Here is a 23260-nt window from a genome sequence, read left to right on the forward strand (position 1 = left end):
AAAGAAAAGAAAAGAAAAGAAAAGAAGAAAGAAAAAAAAAACTAGAAAGAAAGAAAGGATGATTCTTAGACTACCGGTTTTTTTGCGTTTCAAACGTAAACTCTTGAGAAAAGAAAAAAGAAATAATAGAATTCTCTCGAGTATGAGTCATTTGACCGCTGATAATATTTCGTCGTTTTCTAACCATCATAATATACAACTACATTTACATTTTTGCAATCATTTCATTTACTAACATTGTACAAAACAATATTATTATTTATGCAACGTAAGCATTTCTTTTATTTTCTTTTTTATTTTATTTTTTTGTTATGGAAAAGTCCCACAATAAACTTTTTAAATTAATATTTAGTCTAATAGTTTTGATTGTACAGATAGTTCAAAAATTATTATTTATAATATTTATTATATTATTATTATTATTATTATTATTATTATATATATATATATGGATTCTATAATATACTATATACTTAATTATGGTATCTATAATATAAATATAATATTAATATAATATTATTTTATTATATTTTATATTATATTATATAGGTTAAGTTATATATTATAAGTTATATTATATAATAAGTATAATATAATAAAATATTTTTTTCTATTATATTATACTTTCTATTATATTATCATTTTATATTATATAGGTTAAGTTATATTATTAGTTATATTATATAATAAGTATAATATAATAATATATTTTTTTATTATATTTTAATATAACTTAATCTATATAATATAATATAATAATATATTTATTAATATTATTATATAACAATCTTTTTTCTATTTCTTTTATGAGATAAATTGCATCGTCCTACTTTTCTTCCCCAATGCACATAATAAGTGTTTAAAGATTATGTATAATATAAAAAAATAAAAAAAAAATAAATAAATGCACAACATAGAACAATAAACAGGTAGGACAAGGATCTATACGTGTTGTTCCTTGGATATTTATTAACAAGGAAAGAAGATGATTAAAGATGAAAAGCGGAATTCGTTAAGCGCAAAATTTATTCACGAAGGAATCGATGAATCTATCACGCTCATTGATCTAACATGTCGGTGGGACCAGGCAACTGTGATAATTCAATTAATCCTGATAAACGAGAACGAGTTTATGATGTGCTACCATCTTGTATTCTACCCCCTCCCTACCGCTACGATATGTTTTACCATATATATATGTATGTGTTACTTTTATAATATTGATTATTAATAATAATAATGATGATATTAATAATACGATACGATGATAATATTAAATAATATTTATTAAAATGAAAATCATTTGTACGATGAAACCAATGCAATTTATTTGCGAAATAATTCGAACGAAGACAAATTTTGATTAATCTAATTAAATTAGAATCTTGTTTAAAATAAAAAAAGGAAATATATAAAAAATAAATTTTTATTAATTGTATCGGACACTTTGAAGAAGTGGAACTTATCTTACGAATTTATTAATTATCTAAGGACGAGAAAAATGCAAACTTTTATGTTTTACTGCGTGCGTCAGCAACAAATTTGATACGTTGACAAACAATGTATTTTTTTTTATAAAATATATATTATTTTCTTTTTTAAATATTTTTTATTGAAATATATTCTTCTTTTAAAATTATAGAAAATGTAAAAAAAGAAAAAAAATATTTCTCATTAATTATTGCATTTTTATTCTAAATGTTTTGTTAAAAAAATAAAAATAACTAATCGAGTTGTGGTTAGAAGAAGTAGGAGGAAGAAGATCGAGATTAAAAAAGAAGAAGGAAAAAAAAATAAAAGTATAAAAAAAAGACATTAAACTGCAATAGTAAATGAACGAAGTAGAGAATAATCATTAAAGCATAATTCACAGAGAGAAAACTCATCATCAAGTTGGTTTAGCTCGTTTGGTTCTTTTAGTTCGTAAAAACTTTCCATCGAATTCCAACGATATTCTAAACAAACTTTCCTAATTCAGATAAAAAAAAATAATCATTCTCTTTTTAATAATAATAATAATAATAATATCAAAAATCACACATAAGTGTTATATACATATGTTTCTCAACCTTTTTCTTTTCTATTAAAGATTTTATTGACTTCTGTGTAAAAAAAAAAATATATTAGCTGAAAAATAGGAGGAGAATTTTGAGAAAAAGGGTCACTCAAAAAAAGATCATTTTTCAAGATTTTTTTTCGTTTCTTGGAAGGATTCCTAATCCAATCTAACCATGAAAATTTCCGAAAGTAATAACGATACTGTAATATTATTATTATAATACTTTAACATTACTTAATTTATTATTTATATAAATATTATAAAATTTTATTAACATTTTTATTTATTATATTTATATTATATTTATTAAATATTTATTATAATAAATTATATAATATTATTATTAAAATTAAATTATTTAACTAAAATTAATTATATTATTATTAAAATAAATAATAATAATATAATATTATTATAATAAAAATTTCTTAAAAATATAAAATTTAATATTTAATTAATATTTTAATACTATTATTATTATTATTATTATAACATTGAAGTTTTATATATTTTTTTTAGTTTAGATAATAAAATTATAAAACAAAAGTTAAATAGAAAAATACGGGAAACTATTTGTCTTCTATTATTATAATAAAAATTTCTTAAAAATATAAAATTTAATATTTAATTAATATTTTAATACTATTATTATTATTATTATTATTATTATTATTATAACATTGAAGTTTTATATATTTTTTTTTAGAAAAAAGAAATAAAATAAAAGATAATAAATTAAAATAAATAAATAATGATTTTCATTAGAAGCCGGTTTTGATTTCCGATCTAATCGTCATCGTCATAATAATCATTATAATCATCATTATTATTATTATTATTATTATTATTATTATTATTATTATTATTATTAATCATAATATTCAATGAGTATTTGTATTGGAAAATATGCAACTCACTGTACGCGAATAATTCCTTGCTTCCGTTAGCAGCAGCTAACAACACATTCATGTAATCACGAAGACCAACTTTCTTTTCCAATGGCGGAGTAATACCGGCTTGAAGATGACGACGAGTATCACGGTAATTCGATGAAACATTTATAATCGACGATATTAACACTGATTTATATTATAACAAACTGTTATTTTTCAAACAAACAAAAATATAGCAAAATAATTAAAAACTATCACTTTGTATATAATATATCAGTGTGTTTTAATGTGTGTGTGTGTGTATGTTTACTTAAAAGGAAACGATGACGACGACAATTTTGACACGAACTTCTTTTTAAAAATCGTTAAAAGCAACACAAATAGAAAACCAATACATATATGTATATATATATATAAGAAATATAGTCGTAAGCAAAAATAATTAAACACAATTATACTTTGTTCGATAATTATCTAACAAAATTGTTCACTAATTGTCTAATAGAAAAAAAATTCCTTATCTCGTGTGTACATGTATCTCACACACTCACTCACTTTACTCGCATTAACTCACTCACACTTTGCAACACAGGACATCAAAAATGTTTCTTAATTAATCTTAATCAAATAATTATAATAATTATTATTATTATTAAATTTATATTATTTTGTTATTAATATTAAACTTTTTGATGAGATACGTAGTACTAAAACTCTCGTCAGAAAGGCATAAAACGTACTGCACCGGTTGCCGGTCGGCTCCGGTCTCATATCCGTTCGCGCTTGCGAGACTCTCCGATACTTAAACGTTTTATATATGTATGTGTGCGTGTGCATGTTCATATATATTTCTATATATATATTTTTTTTTATTTTACATGTATATGTAGTAATCACGCGCGTGTAAGAACTGGCTGCACGTGATAGAGGAACGTCGTATTCATTCTGCACATAAGTGTTGTGTTGTATCCTTTCTCTTTTCGTTTCTCTCTCTTTCTCTCTCTCTCTCTTTCTCCCTCTTCCTCTCTTTTTTACCATCCTTCTTTCTATCTCTCTCTTTTTTTTTTTTGCAAACAACGTCACGGGACCGCGAACTCCCGTCAAAAATGTAAACGCCATGAAAAAGGGTCTACTACTAACTACTACTACGTTGATCAAGTTATGTTTTATTTTGTTACTTAACTATGAAAGAATTTTTATAAACACGTACAAAGTTTTTTTTTCAAATGTTTGAGTTAATTTGATTGGTTGTTTGTGTATTCTGTTGTCTTCTCTATTTATTGTTTTATTTTATTTTATTTTATTTTATTTTTATTTTTTTTCCAATGAATATCATTAAAACACGTTTATTGAGTTAAATACAAAAAAAGGAAAGAATGAGAGGGAGAGAGAGAGAGGTTGCATTTCTTCCAAGTGCATCTGATCGCGTGCATCGATCGTGTGCACAATGTGTTTCAATTTTTTTTTTTTTATTATTCTTTTCTTTTCTTTCCTTTTCTTTACTTTACTTTGTTTATTCCACAACGGGATCAAATAGGATCGGTTTTCTTCTAATTTAAAATTATAATTCCAACGTTGTGTGTGTATCTCTTTTTTTTGCGCGAACAAGTGTTTGATTATTTTTTATTTTGTTCATTTTAATTTTGTATTATTTTTAAGTTAGAATTCGTTTGGTATAATATAGAAATTATTTTTTTTTGCTTATTTTAATTTTAAATTATTTTTTTTTTATTTATCATTCTTAGGTTAAAATACGTTTGGTATAATATAGAAGTAATTTGAATAAAAAATTCATCATTAAATGTGCATTAATTATTATAATTATTATTTATCGCTGTTGAATCAAAACTTTCCGAAAGGAACTTGTCTACATATATACATGTATATATATATATAGAAATATGTGTGCTTGACAAAACTCGTTCTACCTTGCAAACCAATTGTATTCGTCACATATAAAATATATATATATATATATATATATATATATGCGACCGACTTTTTGAGCAAAACGAATTTCAGTGACCTTGGCGCTACTTCTTAGCTAAAGGAAAGGGGGTTGTAGGATATACATATGGATAAGAAAAAGAAAAAACATTTTAATACTTGTTTTGTGTATCAGTTGACAGAGTCCGCGCATGCGTACTTTCCTATCCCCCCACTTCCTTCTCTCTTATACTCGTGTAGTAGAGAAACACAACACTATGAAACCGGTTCGAAGTTTTGCTCTTTTATATACCCCGTCACGAACTTCACTACCGAAAGAATGCTACACGTTCCATAGGAAACATATATGTATATGTGTATTATAAGTGATTACGTTCCTATCAAGATATATGTGTGTGCAGTATGCAATAGTATGCAATCGATAATCACACACATTTTTTTCTCATTAAAAAAATAACTTTTCTTATTATTTCGTCAACGTCAAGTTAAAAGATATACAAAACAGCTTTTAAAATATTCTCGAAGGTTCGTTAAATCGATATCAGGTTACTTCCGAGTATGATGAAGAAAAAAAAAACAAAATGAATAATCGATGATCGTAATCGGTTTATTAATTCGTTTTATGTTGTCATTATTCGCATTATTTTGAAACAATTGAGAAAATAATTATTGAATTAAAATATTTTTAATATTTTTTTAAATTGTTTTTTTATATTTTTTTTATATATTTTTTACGTGACAAAAAAGGAAAATTTCTGGCGATTTTGAGGTTATTAAAGTTGTCATTAAAATAATTTATTTTGTTTTGATAATTTTAGTGAAATATGATTGTGTTAGAAAATAAAATATAATTTTATATACATATATATATATTATATATATATTATATTTTATTTATATTATATATGTACTATATTTTATATATATATATGTATATTAGGATGGGTAAAAAAATGACTCTTTTTTTAAAGTGCCACGCAAAAATGAGTTCCTAGACACCTTAAAAGAATTCTCACCCAATAAGAGCTCTTAATTTTAATAGGAAGATTCTCCGCATTGCAGTTTTTTATTTTTTTTCAGTCCAATAGATTAAAATTCATACCTCATTATTTATTGATTGTACAGAAAAATGTTCGAGACGAATTTTGTAGGAAATTTAATGTTCTACAAAAAAGGTATCTTATACTTTTTCCGTAAACCTCACCATTTCAATGATATTGAAGATTTAAATTTGATGATTTTTTGACAATTCTCATTTATGTTTATGAATTTTATTATAACTCGACAATAAATGACTATTATAAGATACGCAATGCAAATTTTTGAAGGAAATTAACTGCTCTATAAAAATGTTGTCTTATGTTTTAACGATTAAATTAAACGTTCAAAAGATATTCAGAGACAAAAATCAGTACGCATGAAAGTTTGATGATGAATATCTTTTGAACGCTTAATTTAATCGCCAAAACATAAGACGCCATTTTTATAGAGCAGTTCATTTCCTACAAAAATTTGTATTGTACACTTTTTGATAGTCATTTATTATCGAGTTATAAAATTCATAAGCAAAAATGAGATTTGTCAAAAAATCATCAAATTTAAATCTTCAATATCATTGAAATGGTGAGGTTTACGGAAAAAGTATAAGATACCTTTTTTGTAGAACATTAAATTTCCTACAAAATTCGTCTCGAACATTTTTCTGTACAATCAATAAATAATGAGGTATGAATTTTAATCTATTGGACTGAAAAAAAAATAAAAAACTGCGATGCGCAGGATCTTCCTATTAAAATTAAGAGCTCATATTGGGTGAGAATTCTTTTAAGGTGTCTAGGAACCCATTTTTACGTGGCACTTGAAAAAAAAAATAATTCATTTTTTTGACCCACCCTAATGTATATATTATGTATATATGTTAGATATTTGTGTGTGATGAAATAATAGTAAAATTATCTAACGAATACAATTTTAGATTCTTGAGGATACCTTATTAACATTTATAAATATTTATACACATATATATGTATACGCATACATAGATGATGTAAGTCATCATCGGAAAAGCGTTTAAAAATTCGTATATATGTTCATGTCTCGTTCGTATCCATTTGGCAAAATGGTTTGACGTCAATCGTCTCTATTTTCGGTTGTCTTCAACCATACACACATTTCAACGTTTTATTCATTTTTAAATCGTAAATGACGTTTGAATATGCTCAGAATTATTATAACGAATAATTTCCAATTGAAAATATTTGTCACGTCTTATCTAATGGAATGAAAAAGAAAAAGAAAAGAAAAAAATGTCATTCTTCTAACTAATACTGACAAAACAAATGTATAAATGTGAGTCAAATTACAATCCTATAGTAAACGTTACTCTATTACAAAGATAATTGACACCGTACAGTGTAATACGAATCGATTTAAAAACGAGTTATTCTATCTCGTCTGGCACATTAATATTATAACCAACTGAATTAGTATGACTGTCACGAGTATAACCTATAAAATTTAATATTCGATTACTCTATGAAAAAAAAAATATATTAATTGGACGTTAAAATTTCTACAATGTTTTTTATATAAAACAAAATAATTTATATAAATTTTTTTTATAATTATATAAATCAATTATTTATATTAATAACGAGGGTATTTTTAAAACTTTTCATAGGAAAATTATTAAATAAGTCAAATGAGTGATTGTATCTATTTTTTATTTTTATTTATTTTTATTTGGTATTTGTGACAATAAACTTTTAAATTCCTAATGCTAATTAATAATAATAATAATTATAATATATTATTTATAATATATAATATTATATATATGGTTGTGTTAGATGGTTGGGTATTTTTTCGGTTTGATATTTTAATTAGAATATTGTAATATAATATATATGTTTTATATAAAAATAATAAAAAATTATTTTTGTCCCCTGTTCTATTATTGGACCAGTGTTCTTTGATATTTTGATCAGTTGATCATCTCTAGGGTTCATTCGATATAATCAAAAATATATAAACAATCACTTATTTCCATATTAATATTAGAATTCTGACGCAATTCTATTTCTATTATAAATAATATTGACTAAACCAATATAATCACGAGCCAAAATGTATATTTATACAAAGTTAGAGAAAGAGAAAGAGAGAGAGGAAAGTGAAGGGGCACAGTCAAATTTAAAAAAAGAAAAGAAAAAAAAACATACACATATATATATTTAAAACTAAAAAACAAAAAAATACCTTGGAATATTCGTGGGTACTTTCCACTAGGAAATAATCAAATTTATGGGTCCAGGTAACAAACTATTGGAAAGAGAGAGAGAGAAAGAAGAACCTATTTTTGTTCTCAGAAGACACGCGTCTAACTCAAACCGGCTTTTTCCAAATGGGATGCTTCTTACTAACACTAACTTAATACACATACACATATATACATATATATATATATATATAATGAAGTGAATATAACTAACACGTTGAAGTACAAATAATAATAATAAAGAGGAACGTGCAAAACTAACGTAGTCCTCAATCGTCCATGTTTGTATGTCTATGTGTTTTTATCTTAGTATTGGTGGACTTAGGTCTGTTAAAGATCAGCAAAGCCTATTAGAAAGAATTACGTCATTTCTGGTTCCACTGAGTGCCTTTATAGCAACTGGGGGAAGACGCCCAGTAAACAAAATGATACACACACACACACTCATGGCTTTTGGCCTACGCAATGATTCATTCTCACTTTAGAAATGATTCAAACTTTAACATAAATGAAAAAGAAAGATCTCAAAGATTTATTAAAGAAAAAGGAAAGAAAGGTAGGAAAAAAATAAGAAAGGCCATTTCTACCTGTTTTTTTTTCTTTTCTTTTTAACAAGGAACTAACCTAAAATTTCCTAAAAATCTGAAAGGTGGAAGGGGTGAAGGTTGATGGTAGGAGACACAATATTTAAATGGACACATTAATCTTCTTTCTTTTCCATTTTGGTTATCTTTTTTATTTTCTTTTAAAGAAAAGAGAAAATGGTCAATTCTAGGAATAAAATAAGGTTATTTTTAAAACTTTTCATAGGAAAATTGTTAAGTAGTCAAATGAGTGATTGTATTTATTTATTTTTTTTTTATTTAAGAGCAAATCAAAGTATCTTTTGATCGTCTGATCTTTCTTCTTTAATTTTTTTACGATATGTTAAAATTCATTCAAAAAATTTTCCCCAAATAGGAATATAGGATGATATATATCTAATAAAAGAAAATAAAACAGTTATTTCATTAAGTTATAATTTAGTTATATTCTTCGAAGGGGAGAATGATCGGGGTGAAAATATTTAACCGAATGGATTTATTCAAGGTCGCCATGAGCAAAGCATGTGTTCTCTTCTCCCTATTATGATTCATGCACGTGTAACCTCTGTTATGAGAAGATATAATAACCAACCAACCAATCAACCCTCTTTTCCTCCCTCTCTTCTTTAATGAAAAATCTTATCGATTGAAGATAACGATTAGTTTTTCATTTATAATTTTTAATACCAATAGCAAACATTCAATGATAACATGTAAATTTATATTTTTTTTGTTCTATGAAAGATTTATTTGTTAAATAATATAATATTGTTTAGTAAAAAGCTTTTGTTCACAATTTGTGTAATCAGCAAATGTTACAATATTTAACACCTTATAACGTAATCGTTATAAAACAAGATACAATGTTGCATAATAAAAAAAAAACAGATGTGTACAGATCACACACGGTAGAAGTGAAACCTTCAAAGAAAACCAAACTTCGAGACGTAAATATATCGAAACAATTGAATTGTAATACAGCGCCATCTATTGAAAGAATTTTACAGAACCTAGATAACCTCTAAATAAAAATCTTTAAATTAGTAATAAAAAATAATTAAAAAAAAATCGCGATAAAAATTATGCTATGTGCTAAGTTGGAAAAAATCACGTGAAATAAAATAAACATTAAGATAAGTTAAATAGTTTCGGAATTATTAGTAGACAAACTTATTGTAACACTGAATTTTTATATATAGAATTTTATTAATTATTTTTGTTTCATCGGTTTCACGTTCTTCCATTTCACGTTCTTCCGTTTCACGATTTTCAAATCACCCTGATTCTAAAGAGATTTTTACTTAAAAAAAAATGATCGTTAGATTAAATCAAATGGGTCAAAGTTGATACATCAACAAAAAATCATCGTATGAAATAAAAAAAAAAATAAAACAAGAGAGAGATACTTTTCAAATCAGGATATTTATTAATATATTGATAAATATATGCAAATAAAATTGATAATATTAAAAAAAATATAAAAAGTCGTATATAAATTAGATTTTAAATTAAAATGATGTATTTCAAGGAGGTTAGGTTTGAAGAAGAAAAAGAAGAAGAAGAAGAAGAAAAAAATGAATTCCTGGTCTTTAGCCAAATTTGTATTAACGGCCTACGAAATATTCTCACCGTTTCTCTCAACCCCATCTAAACCCTTCCCTTCCTTTCCCCCCACCCCTTTCTAAAAGTTCGCAAGAAATTGCGCAGTTACTCTTTCTCTCTTTCTCTCTCTCTCTCTCTTATTCTCACGTCAAATTCAAAATAATTTTCTTAAAAATATCTTAACGTTATAACGTTACTACTTTTGCCGTGGTTCCTTTCCGTCTTTGCTTGTATTTCTCACTACTTTTCCAAAAATATAACCTCAAAGGAAGGTTTAAAAGTCAAGGACTCTATCTTTCCATCAATCTTCTTATTTTTATATTACTAGAAAGAAAATTTTGTTTATTATTTAAGATAAATTCAATAAATGTTTATTTATTTAATTTATTTTAAGAGTATAAAATATACATATTACCATTAAATATTATAATAATATTTAATATATTAGGTCATTAAACATGAAATAAGTCTGATTTCGAGATGAAAATAATCCAAGTAATCAGACATTTCATAGTTTAATAACCTAATAATATTATTTAATTATAAATTAATTATAAATTATTATAGTTATTAATTATTAATTTATTTAATTATAAATTAATATATAATAATATTTATTTATAACTTATTATTATATATTGAATGGTTATTTTTTTTATTACCATTAAATAAAATTAAAAAAAAAAATTAAAATAAAAATAAAAATAAAATATTAAAATTTAAAAATAAATTAAATTAAAAATAAAATGTTATTACTATAAAATAAAAAATTATTGTAAAATTAATATTATAATATTAAAATTACAATATTATATATTATATATTAATTAATTACATAATATATAATATATTATATAATATTAAAATTATTACAATATATATTAATATTATTATATTTAATAAAATAATATTTAAATATCATAATATATTTAATTATAAAACGTATTAAAATACGATTTTCAATCATTTACAATATAATAAGATTTGAAATTGAACGAAATACTAAATTAGTTAACTAATCGCATTTAAAGCTTACTAATCTTCACTTCTAACATATATAGATACATAAATATATATATGTGTGCACATATGTAAGAGTTTCCCTAGATATAATCGACCTTTCTCTAAATTTAAAGGTTTCCCAGACCTTGGCACAAGTGCATTAACGTTGCAACGAGTTATATTATTAATTCTTATTTTATGTCTCCTTTTTCTTTTTTTTTTCTTTTCTTTCTCTGTCTCATCCTCTCTAGACGATGAGTAATATACTTTGAATACATTATGAATATTATGATTACGAATACCAATTAAATAATAATGATTATTTCAATCTCTTGTAATAATAAAAAAATCGTTCATGACATTGAAAAAAAAATATCAAACGATCAAATATCAATTGTTAGAAATATTTCAATAATTTCGATCAATTGTATTATGCATGATACGACATAATGTGTGTGTATGTATGTGTGTATGAATGTGTATAAGTATTTATGTGTTCTCCTTTTCTGTAATGTGTCAATGTAATCGATTTAACAAGAATCTAAACATTTCTATTTTAATCTTGGATATTTTCAATCACTATCGTTAAAACTAATCTCAAATGTTGGTAAGAATAGTTTCTTTTCATTAGTTTTTTGGATACATTCGACGTATAATTACGTCATGCATTTGTTTGGACAAAGATGCATATGACGATTTGGATACGTCATTGAAACTGGAGACAAGATTTTACTAGTTTATTTCAAATTAGATTTTAAGATTTATTTCAAATTATTACGTAATTTTATTATTATTATTATTCATAATAATAATATTTATTAATATTTATATTCATTTATTATTATTTTATATTTTATTATATAATTAATATTAATTTAATATATTAAATTTAATTATATTAATATTAATTTCATTAATCAACTTTATTAATATAAAGTTACATTAATAAAAAAATAAGAAAGAAACGTTTTAAATTATATTAAATAAATGCAACACTTTGATTAAAATAATAATATAATAAAATAGATTACGTGCATAAAGAAAATAAAAGGAAAATATCGAAACAATTAAATTGTAATACAGCGCCATCTATTGAAAGAATTTTACAGAACCTAGATAACCCCTAAATAAAAATCTTTAAATTAGTAATAAAAAATAATACTAAAAAAAAAATCGCGATAAAAATTGTGCTATGTGCTAAGTTGGAAAAAGTCACGTGAAATAAAATAAATTTCATTAAGATAAGTTGAGTAGTTTCGGAATTATTAGTGGACAAACATATTGTTACACTGAATTTTTATATATAGAATTTTATTAATTATTTAATTCATATTTAGAGTTAAATATATAGAGAATTATATGGAAATTATATATAAAATTAAATATATAGAATTAAATTATATATTGAATTTTATTAATTATTTTTGTTTCATCGGTTTCACGTTCTTCCGTTTCACGATTTTCAAATCACCCTGATTCTAAAGAAGTTTTCACTTAAAAAAAAAAATCATACAACGCGGTATCGATCAAATAAGTTTTTAACAAATGAGTATACTAATCGATCGGAAGAACTATATTTACTTTATATGGAATGCATTTGAGTAACATTTAATTAAGAATATATTAAAACAATTCTATTTTCTTTCTATGAAAGTGTGTGTATAATACGTAATTCTAACGTAATAATTGGCATGAAATTTTTGGCTAACATTAAAGGTATTTTAACACGTGCATAAACTAACGTAATACATATATTTCTATCATGCTTTGATCACGATTGCATTCGTGACTAAAATTCTTTCATAAATACATATATAGTAGTTAGTATATAAATAAAACATTAAATAAATGAGAATATATTAGGATCTCTGGCAGAGGCGTGGCGTAGCAATTCGCCCTATTTACTCTAATTTTGAATTTAGCCACCAGATAGCGTATTCAAGTGCTAGAGATCCCAATATGTTAATTTATACATTTAATAATAATAATAATATTAATAATTTTGTATTTCATAAACAATTCAAATTATTATTTTTAGATAACAATTATTTATTATTTTATTATACTTTATATATATATATACTAGAGGTGCCCCGCCACGCGTAACTGTAGTTCATAATCAGTCCGATGCACACGTCTTTAAGTCAACGAATTAGGGACCCTATAGGAGGGACGCGCCATACACATTGCTAGGCTGAAAATTTGGGGGGACAGCTTCCGTTGCATCGCGCAGCCATGTTTATCTTTAGTATGTATTAATGGCTGTGGTCAGTTTAAGTTTGGAATACTTATAGTTTTTATTGTGATATTTATATTTAATTGTTTTGTTTTTTTTAGTAGTTTTCTATAAGTATAAGTTTAATTTACTCATTTAATAATTACAAGTATAAATGTAAAAACCTAACCTATAACTTATCGTTTGTTTACAGACTAAAATGTTAGAATCATTCGCGCGCAATCACGTGACTACACGAGTTCCTGTTCCCCAGCAATGTGTATGGCGCGTCCCTCCTATAGGGTTCCTAAACGAATTACCTTATACCGCCATTTGTTAGAATCTTATCGAACTAACAGAGATAATAACTCTTTTTTAATAATGACTCTTTGTTAATAAACAAATAATTCGCAATAAAATAATATTGCGATTATAAATTGAGATATAAACTATCCTATCTTTCAAGTTGGATGAAACTGCACACAGTGTGCAAAATTTTATTAAAATAGGTTCAGTAATTTAGGAGTCCATTGCGGACAAACAACGTGACACGTAATTTATATATATTAAGATTATATTACTTATTATTATATTATAGATTACAATTAATTATTATTTTATTATATTTAGATAACAATAGTTACGTAATTAATGTTTTAATATTATAATTAGTTATTAAATTAAAATAAATATTAAATATTGGAATTTATTATTATTATTTATTATTAAAGGATAATATATAAGATAGGTTTTATCGTTAATTTTATAAAACAATAGGAATTGTATTGGTAATAATAATACGGTGTTTAATTTAAAAAAGATAATCGATAATACTTTGAAGTGTCTATGTGTCACCTTTTTAATCATTGGCACGTAGCCTTTGGATAATCATGTTTCTCATTCGTATGAGGTCGATGAAACCGACACAACAGCATAATCGCGAATGCTATTATTATTTTTCGATCGATTCAACGAATAGGAAATGGAAGAAAGAAAGTAAAAAAGGAAGGATGTTAAGAAAGGAATTCTTATAAGATACACGAGTGAAAATGACGTCACGAATATACATACATATATATATATATATATATATATATATATATATACAAGGTATCTCATTCCAAAGGTTATGGTACACCACTTCAAATACAGGTTATAATACTGTAAAGTTTAAAATATGGGGTACCATTTAAAAAATTAAAAAGATAACCTTAAAAAATTTTATTTAAACTTTTATTTTTATTGGCAATGTATAGTCAATCAAAAAACATGTCAACTTTTGTTTCAAGTATTGTGTGTGTGTGTGTGTTTTGAGATTTATTTTATTAAATTTGTATTAAATATGGAGTATAATACTGTAAAGTCAAAAATATGGGGTACTATTTAAAAAATTAAAAAGATAACCTTAAAAAATATTAGAAAAAAATATTTTGTTTAAACTTTTATTTTTATTATACTGTATAGTCAATCAAAAAATAGATCAACTTTTGCTTAAAGTAGTTTTTTTTTTGTTAAGTTATTGCAAGTACTTGAAAAATCATGAATACAGTTATATGAGACACCCTGTATATGTGTGTGTGTAGCAAAGATATAGTTCGAACTACTTTTTTTTTGTCAATTTTGTTCTTGTTCTAGAAAATTACAAAGATAATCGTGTGGAAAAATTTTCTGTAATATTTATAACAAGCAATGTAATATCTTGATGGAAAGAAATGATGTCATTGAAAATGTAATTACGTTGTGGTTGGTTAGTTTTTTTTCTCTTTTTATTTTTTAAATTATTTCATTTTCTTCCATTTTTTTTATTTTTTTGTCTTATTTTTCAAAGTATTTACCGAAGGCCACGGAGTCACGGGTAAAAATTTATTATAAGACAGTGACCATGAATTCATGGTCAAAATGATTTGACCGGTTGCAATTATATTATAACAGATGTAAGACGATTCATTATGGTTTTTTTTCTTTTTGCAATAACTTTGACACAAATACTTGTCTTCAATCGTATAATTTATTATTTATCGTATGAGATTAACATTAATATATTAATCAGATTTTAATGAAATATATAAGAATTAAATATTAAAAAAACAGATGTGTGCAGATCACACACGGTAGAAGTTAAACCTTCAAAGAAAACCAAACTTCGAGACGTGAATATATCGAAACAATTGAATTGTAATACAGCGCCATCTATTGAAAGAATTTTACAGAACCTAGATAACCCCTAAATAAAAATCTTTAAATTAGTAATAAAAAATAATAATAAAAAAAAAATCACGATAAAAATTGTGCTATGTGCTAAGTTGGAAAAAATCACGTGAAGTAAAATAAATTTCATTAAGATAAGTTGAGTAGTTTCGGAATTATTAGTGGACAAACATATTGTGACACTGAATTTTTATATATAGAATTTTATTAATTATTTAATTAATATATAGAATTAAATATATAAAGAATTATATAGAAATTATATATATAAAATTAAATATATAGAATTAAATTATATATTGAATTTTATTAATTATTTTTGTTTCATCGATTTCACGTTCTTCCGTTTCACGATTTTCAAATCACCCTGATTCTAAAGAAGTTTACACTTCAATATATTATTATTAATATATAATAATAATAATAATAATAATGAAAGAATCCTTAAGACCGACACGAGTATTGATTTATACTTGTACCTTTAAAACTAATCAATATGGCGGTCACGTAAGAAGCAAAAATCGAAGAAGTCACGCGCCAATGGACCAAACGACAATAATAATTCATCCATGCGAATATTAAACGAGTAAAGAGAGAATAAAAAAAAGGAAACGCGTTAATACCCTCAAATATACTTGAACGAATGTTAAATGATTTCTTAACAAGGACAAGGATTGATTTGATTTAACGATCACGTTAACATCTGTGTATAGTCATGGCAAATCGTTTGATATAATATTGAATAAAATTATGGAAAGTTAAAATTGCGTATTACGTTCTATTAATATAATATATTAGATGATCATAACCTACTTTTCTTATTAAGTGTGAGATAACCTAAATTTTTAAAGTAAATGTAACACAATAATTTGTGTACTTTTTCTAAATATTATAATTGTTAATACCAATTGATTATACTTCAACGTTTTATTGTAAAATTAATTTCAAGTAATTTGTGATGTATATTTAAATGGTTGAGATCAATGTTCTCTATTATCTTTTCTATGTTTCATAGGATAAAGATAAAGAGAGGAAAAGTTACGTAAAGATAATATTTTCTAAAAAAAAGGTAAAAACTTGATAAAAGTATCGACAACACCTCTTTGTATAACCCATTTGAAACTTAGATTCCATAGATAAAAGATAAATTTGCAGAAACTTACCAATCGGGAAACAGTAGGTGTGCTTCGGCAAGGATATCTCGTAAAAGTGTTGTAGCAGGTGGTACGTGAGGTAAAATAACAGGAGCGAATACACCGCATACACCTGCACTACGTCCGTGTCTTGCTTCGTATCTGCTTAAATAAATCGCCAAGTAACCGAGTAAGTGATAATGAGAGGACGGGAGGGTTGACAGGAGTTCCTTCGTCGATTTAATCCAGGATTCGTGATTATTTGAATAATCATCTGTTGTTGAACAAAAAAAAACACAAAACGTTAACATTATTTATCAATTAAATATAAATATATAAAATGTTTATCTGAGTACCAAGTATTATTAGGATTAACGGAGTTGAGTCAAATTGATTGAACGATTTACTTTTCAAATTAGTTAACTATATATATATATATATTAGGGTGGGTCAAAAAAATGACTTTTTTTTTTCAAGTGCCACGGAAAAATTGGTTGGTAGACACCTTAAAACAATTCTCACCAAATATGAGCTCTTAATTTTAACAGGAACATCCTCTGCATCGCAGTTTTTTATTTTTTTTTTAAGTCCAATAGAATAAAATTCATACCTCATTATTTATTGATTGTACAGAAAAATGTTCTAGACGAATTTTGTAGGAAATTTAATGCTCTACAAAAAAGGTATCCTATATTTTTTCCGTAAACCTCACCATTTGAATGATATTGAAGACTTAAGTTTGATTATTTTAAGACAAATTTCATTTTTGTTTATGAATTTTATAACTCGACAATAAATGACTATTAAAAAATGCACAATACAAACTTTTGTAGGAAATTAACTGCTCTATAAAAATGTTGTCTTATGTTTTGGCGATTAAATTAAGCGTTCAAAAGATATTCAGAGACAAAAATCAGTACACATGAAAGTTTGATGATAAGTCATTTTTTTGACCCACCCTAATATATATATATCGTTATGTTAGGTTCAAATGTAATTAACAAATACGAATATAAATGAAAATGTTAAATAACAACGTGATTAATAGATATTAGGGTGAACCAAAAGTTCATGCGTATTAATATTTCTAAAATAAATATTACAAAGAAGAACAATCCCACTTATGCAATTTATAATTAAATAAACTTAAAGGAATTTTTGGTTCACAATTAACAGGAATTAGTTTGAACTAACTGTTATGAAGATTTAACAATCTCGCGACCAACGTGGACGGTACAACGGGTTGCGGCAATTCTTTCAGGTACTGTCGAAGAAGGGTGGCTGCTGTGGATGGGCAAGCTGCAACTTCTAAATCTGCATCCCCTTTTCTTTCGAATGCTGTCCTCAATCTTTCGGCTAGGCGTGGACTACCACCGGATAAACGAAACACCGCAGCACTTTGGAATCCGTGAGTTTCGATGTAGCTGCAGAGCCGATGAACCACGTAAGGTACACCAGTTTCTTGATAAGATTCTATCAAGTCTAACCGTGTACCGAATATTCTTGTTGATGCTCCACCAGCCCCGCCGCCTCCTCCACCATTTCCACCAGCACCTCCTCCTCTGCCACGGCCAAGGAATGATCCTGCGAGGACTCGCTTCACTCTTGCAAGGCGAGACTCGTCCTGAGAGACCGACCAGCTTGGTTAAATTCTCGTCCGATGTAGTTTTGTCTGTGAGCGTACGGTCAACGATCGACGATGGATGCAACGTCACTATTCGCATATGACATTTCAAAGTTCCTACATTCAAAAATCCCATCGGATATCAGTGCGCATCTCGAAATTTGCAATCCATCATCTCAACTTATATTCCCTTTTTTTAGAAGCTTTCAATAGTGAATTTCAATACTCATTTTACACTAATAGAACATCTCCATTATATGAGCAACCAATCCCCCAATTAATCCTAATTGTTTCTTTACTGTTAACGTAACTAATATAATTTTATTTCTAAAAAAGATTATTCTTAATTTATATAACGGAGGTTCTATACTGTAAATCCAATTCCATTACTACAAAAAAAGAATAGTAACTTTTACGCGACCTTGACACACAATTCACGTTCCTATCTTCTCTCTATCTCTCATTTGTTGTTTATTTTCTTTTCTTTCTATAATATAATCACTTCCTTCGTAGAATTCAATAATTAAAATAAAATAGAGAGAGAGAGAGAGAAAGAGAAAAAATAAACAATAAAAATAATAGAAAATAAAATAAAATAAAAAAAAAGGTTTTACCTTATCATGGGACTGTCGGGAACGCGTTGGACTTGCCGATCCATAATGAGATTGATGCTGATTGTTTTGTTGCTGATTATGATGATGATGATTATGATGATGATGATTGTTGTGGTTGTGGTGATGATGGTGATGGTGATGATGTTGTTGTTCTTGCTGAGGACGTCTCATCCCACTTCTACACCGCGACCCACTGCCGCACTAATTCATTAAAAAAGAATATAATTAAGTTTTATAAATCATTACTTTTTATATTAGGTTAACAATTAAGTAATGGCGGATTTTTCAAGGAAAATGATTGGTCAAATCCGCAATTATTTAGTTGTCAATTCAGTATATATGGACCCATAATTATGAAAGTGGTCTAACCTAAAATCAGTCTTTTGTTTTGAGATACTTAAAGAATTACATTTGAAAATTAAATGAATTCTATATAATATTAAATTATAACAAACACTATGAAACAATTCTACAATTTTTGACAATAGTTTGAAAGTTATATTGAATTTAATTTAAAATAATGTGATGTGAAATAGTTGATAAACTGATTTTGTTTAAATTTGGATTTTACAATTAGAACACTTTCATAATTATGTGCACATATATTTAATAAATGTATAGGATGTTAAAAATATTCTATCAATGAGAGTAAAGATCTTACAATACAATCTCTCGCGATTCTCCACAGCTTGGAATATGCCAAATTCGGTATGATGATGATGATGATGATGATGATGATGATGGTTGGTGGTCGGAAAGTCGTCTTCTTTTAATTCTGTTAAGTCGTATTATATTCACTAGACGTTCCGTTTTGTCGTTGGATATATTTATTCGATTTTTTAAATAAATTAAATAAATATATATATACATACATATATATATATATATATATATATGTATATATATATTTATTTATTTATTTATAAGATGCAAGAACGATGTTTGAACAATTTGAAAGAGTTAAAGAAGAATTGAGAAGAGAGATTTTCTTTTTATTTAATATTTTTTTAAAAAGAATATAAGAAACAAAATGAAAAATAACAAGATTGTTTTATTTTTTTTTTCTTCCTTTCTTTCTTTCTCTCTTTTTCTTTTTATATATATTTATTTATTTATTTATTTATTTATATTTTTTTTCTTTTTGGTTTGTGGAAGGTTTTCGTTTTTATTTGATTTTTATTAGTATTTTTTTTTGTTTTATTTTTTAGAGAGATATATATATATATATATTATATACATATATATATAGATCTTATTTTTTGTAGTTTTTAAAAAAATTTTCTTTTTTTTTCTTCTTCTTTTCTTTTTCCGTTTCGTTTTCTTTTTTATTATTATTATTATTATTATTATTATTATTATTATTATTATTATATATTATATATATATATATATATATTATTAAGTCGACATTCAACGAGAGTAGAAGAAGCAAGACTTCGTTAACAAGAGTTCGTATGACTCGATTAGCTCTGAGTTCATGTCTCTATCACGGCACATCGCATTTAGAGCCCTTTCTCTTAGGCGAAGGGCACTGCCTATGGTTGCTTCAAGAAATGAGTCGACACCAGCCGTAGCGTAAGCATCGAGGGTCTCGACGCAGAGGGATGAGTTTTAGGTCACCACTCCGCCCCTCGCCCTGACATGGTCCAGGCCCTTTTTCTTCGACCTTTACTACGCTTCCACCCTACACAAAAAAAATACGACATTTTATTATTCATTCATTCGTTTTTCCTTCCTTTCATTCATTCATTCACCCTTACGATAAATGTTACCAACTATTATTTATTTTTTTTTTCAACCTAACTTTGTTTCTTATTTATTAGTGGTGGGGGAAGGTTAGGTTTAGTATTTTCACACACATATACAATAATTTTTTTTTTTTAAATAATACTTAAAATAAAATATAAGGTACATTTTTTTAATTTTTATATTTAGTGTTTCGAGGAACTATGTATTTCTGAGGTTATGTAATTGTGTATTCAATAGTTGCTTGACGAAACGTCCTTTAATTTTGATTAGTTATATTAATTTTGATAAGTTTAATATTTATTAAATCTTTGTAAAATCTTCCATTTTTAAATATTAGTAATATTAAAAGATAATCCAAGTATATCTACACTAAGTCGTACATTTTATAAACTCATTAAACTTTGTTCATTAACGATGCAGGAAGAAAAAGGAGTGGGAGAAGGAGGAAATGATTGTTCAATCCAAGATAAGAATTTTTCGAATTTAAATTCGATATCGTATTAATTGTACAACTCGTTGAATTTTTAAATCAATTCACGTTTTTATGTTTAATTATTTTTATGGTTGTTGTTGTTTTTAAACTATGGTAATTGTGTATCCGCGTTTTTTTTCATTTTATGTTTGTCGATTAGCAACAACAACTACTACTACGTTAGTTTTGTACTACGATTGGTAACTACTACGTTAGTGTTTGAAAGTTTGTTTAAATTTGGAAATCACGGCAACTAATACGAAGATAACAAAGTGATGTGTTTTCTGCGTGTATAACACTCACAAAAATAGATCTTAGCGTTGCATACAATGTTATTTTGGGAAATGTTCGATCGTTAGCCTCTCTTCTACTCTCCTATAAGAGTTTTACGTGCGTCAACTCGTGCTTATTAAAATGAAAAGACAAATCTCATAAGAAAGATATTTTTCTCATGCGTACGTTTCAAAAATAAAAATAAAAATATACAAGTATATTTATTCCAAGTTATTTTGTTTTTTAAATTATCAAATTGATAATAATTATTAACAAATAAGATGTAATGAAAATTAATTCTATTAAATTTTTCTAAAATATAACTTCGTTTGACTTGGAAAAATTTGAAGTCAATTGAAAGATTGATCGATTCAAGGTTACCGTATAAAATTTTAACTACATTAAATTATAAATAAAAAAAAATTATTATAAAAAAAAAGAAAGGAAGAAAAATAACAAATAAACAAACAAAAACAATCGCTGCAACTAAAAAAATAAAATATATATATTATATTCGTAAAACAATGAAAACTAATAAAACGTTTTGTATAAAAGTTAAGTTCAAAAAAGGAAAACACAAGCAAATGACTAAAAAGAAAGGAAAGAGGGGTGTAGGAGGGTGGTTAACATTTGGAATCTTACGAACCCTCTCTCTCTCTCTCTCTCTCTCTCTCTCTCTGGAATAGTCGTCGCTGCCACCTAGCAACAAGCGCGCACGTTGCAAAGCTGTTCGAGAAGTTTCTCTGAAAGGGGATGCAGAAACGTATCTGTTCTGATTTAAATTTGTTCAGAACAACAACAACCAACTATGACAAAATTTCTAAAAAAAAAAAAAAAAAGAAAAATATTTCATTTTCCACATAAATGTGGTTACAAACAACAACCACCACCATCACCACCACTACTATTACCCCCACTCTCTCACCCTCGTGGTTACGATTGATTAGAACATACAAAAAAAATATGAAACCGTTTGACACGTCAGGTACAAAATAAAATTAATAATAAAAAAGAAAAAAAGAAGCACACACACATTTTATTTGTAAATAAATCATGAATACGTTTTTGTGCGTACTATCTTTGTACTTTGTGTGTACTCGATAATACGCACATTATTTGATGCATTAAATGAAACGTAGGTAGATAGGTAGGTAGATAGGTGTAATGATGATAGAAAACTAAGGAGGAGTTTTAGAAGGAAGGAGTGGGGGGAAGGGTAGATGCGTAATTTACGTTTACAAATAAATCGTTGATAATAATAATAAATATATTTATATACTTATTAACTGTTTTTTTTTTATTTTATTTTCGTTCGATTAGTAACTACTACGTTAGTTTTGTACTACGATTGGTAAATACTACGTTAGTGTTTTAAAGTTTGTTTAAAATTGGATAATATATATATATATATATATATATATTGGAGAACGCTGACCCGATGCAACACAACGACGATCATGAAAGGGATCTATAGGTGTGCATCGAGTGGAAACATAATCGCGCGTATACCGGCAACCAAGAGAGAATGGACGATCGATAATTTCCCGCGTAGAAGGGAATAACGATGAACAAGGAATAAACAGTTTTTTAGACGTAGAATGTACAGAA

General features: G+C 25.9%; 1 protein-coding gene across 3 annotated transcripts in view; it reads right to left on the reverse strand.

Annotated features, from left to right (window-relative positions):
• Positions 1-23260, reverse strand: part of LOC107067677 (protein FAM13A) — a 34716-nt gene that overhangs the window by 9080 nt on the left and 2376 nt on the right. For 2 of the 3 annotated variants that reach the window (XM_089178970.1, XM_089178960.1), the window contains exons 2-5: positions 19820-20842; positions 19159-19359; positions 18115-18544; positions 16951-17194 (exon numbers count right to left, since the gene is read on the reverse strand). In XM_089178970.1, the coding sequence (XP_089035096.1) occupies positions 16951-17194; positions 18115-18544; positions 19159-19329 (845 nt within the window). In that variant the 5' untranslated portion in view covers positions 19330-19359; positions 19820-20842. Of the gene's footprint in view, positions 1-16950; positions 17195-18114; positions 18545-19158; positions 19360-19819; positions 20843-22298; positions 22396-23260 lie in introns of all 3 variants that reach the window. The other variant, XM_089178966.1, reaches the window with a different exon arrangement.

Source organism: Polistes dominula, unplaced genomic scaffold, assembly GCF_049000335.1.
Source record: "Polistes dominula isolate Pdom_NZ unplaced genomic scaffold, Pdom_raw_medaka contig_373, whole genome shotgun sequence".
Classification (NCBI taxonomy): Eukaryota; Metazoa; Arthropoda; class Insecta; order Hymenoptera; family Vespidae; genus Polistes; species Polistes dominula.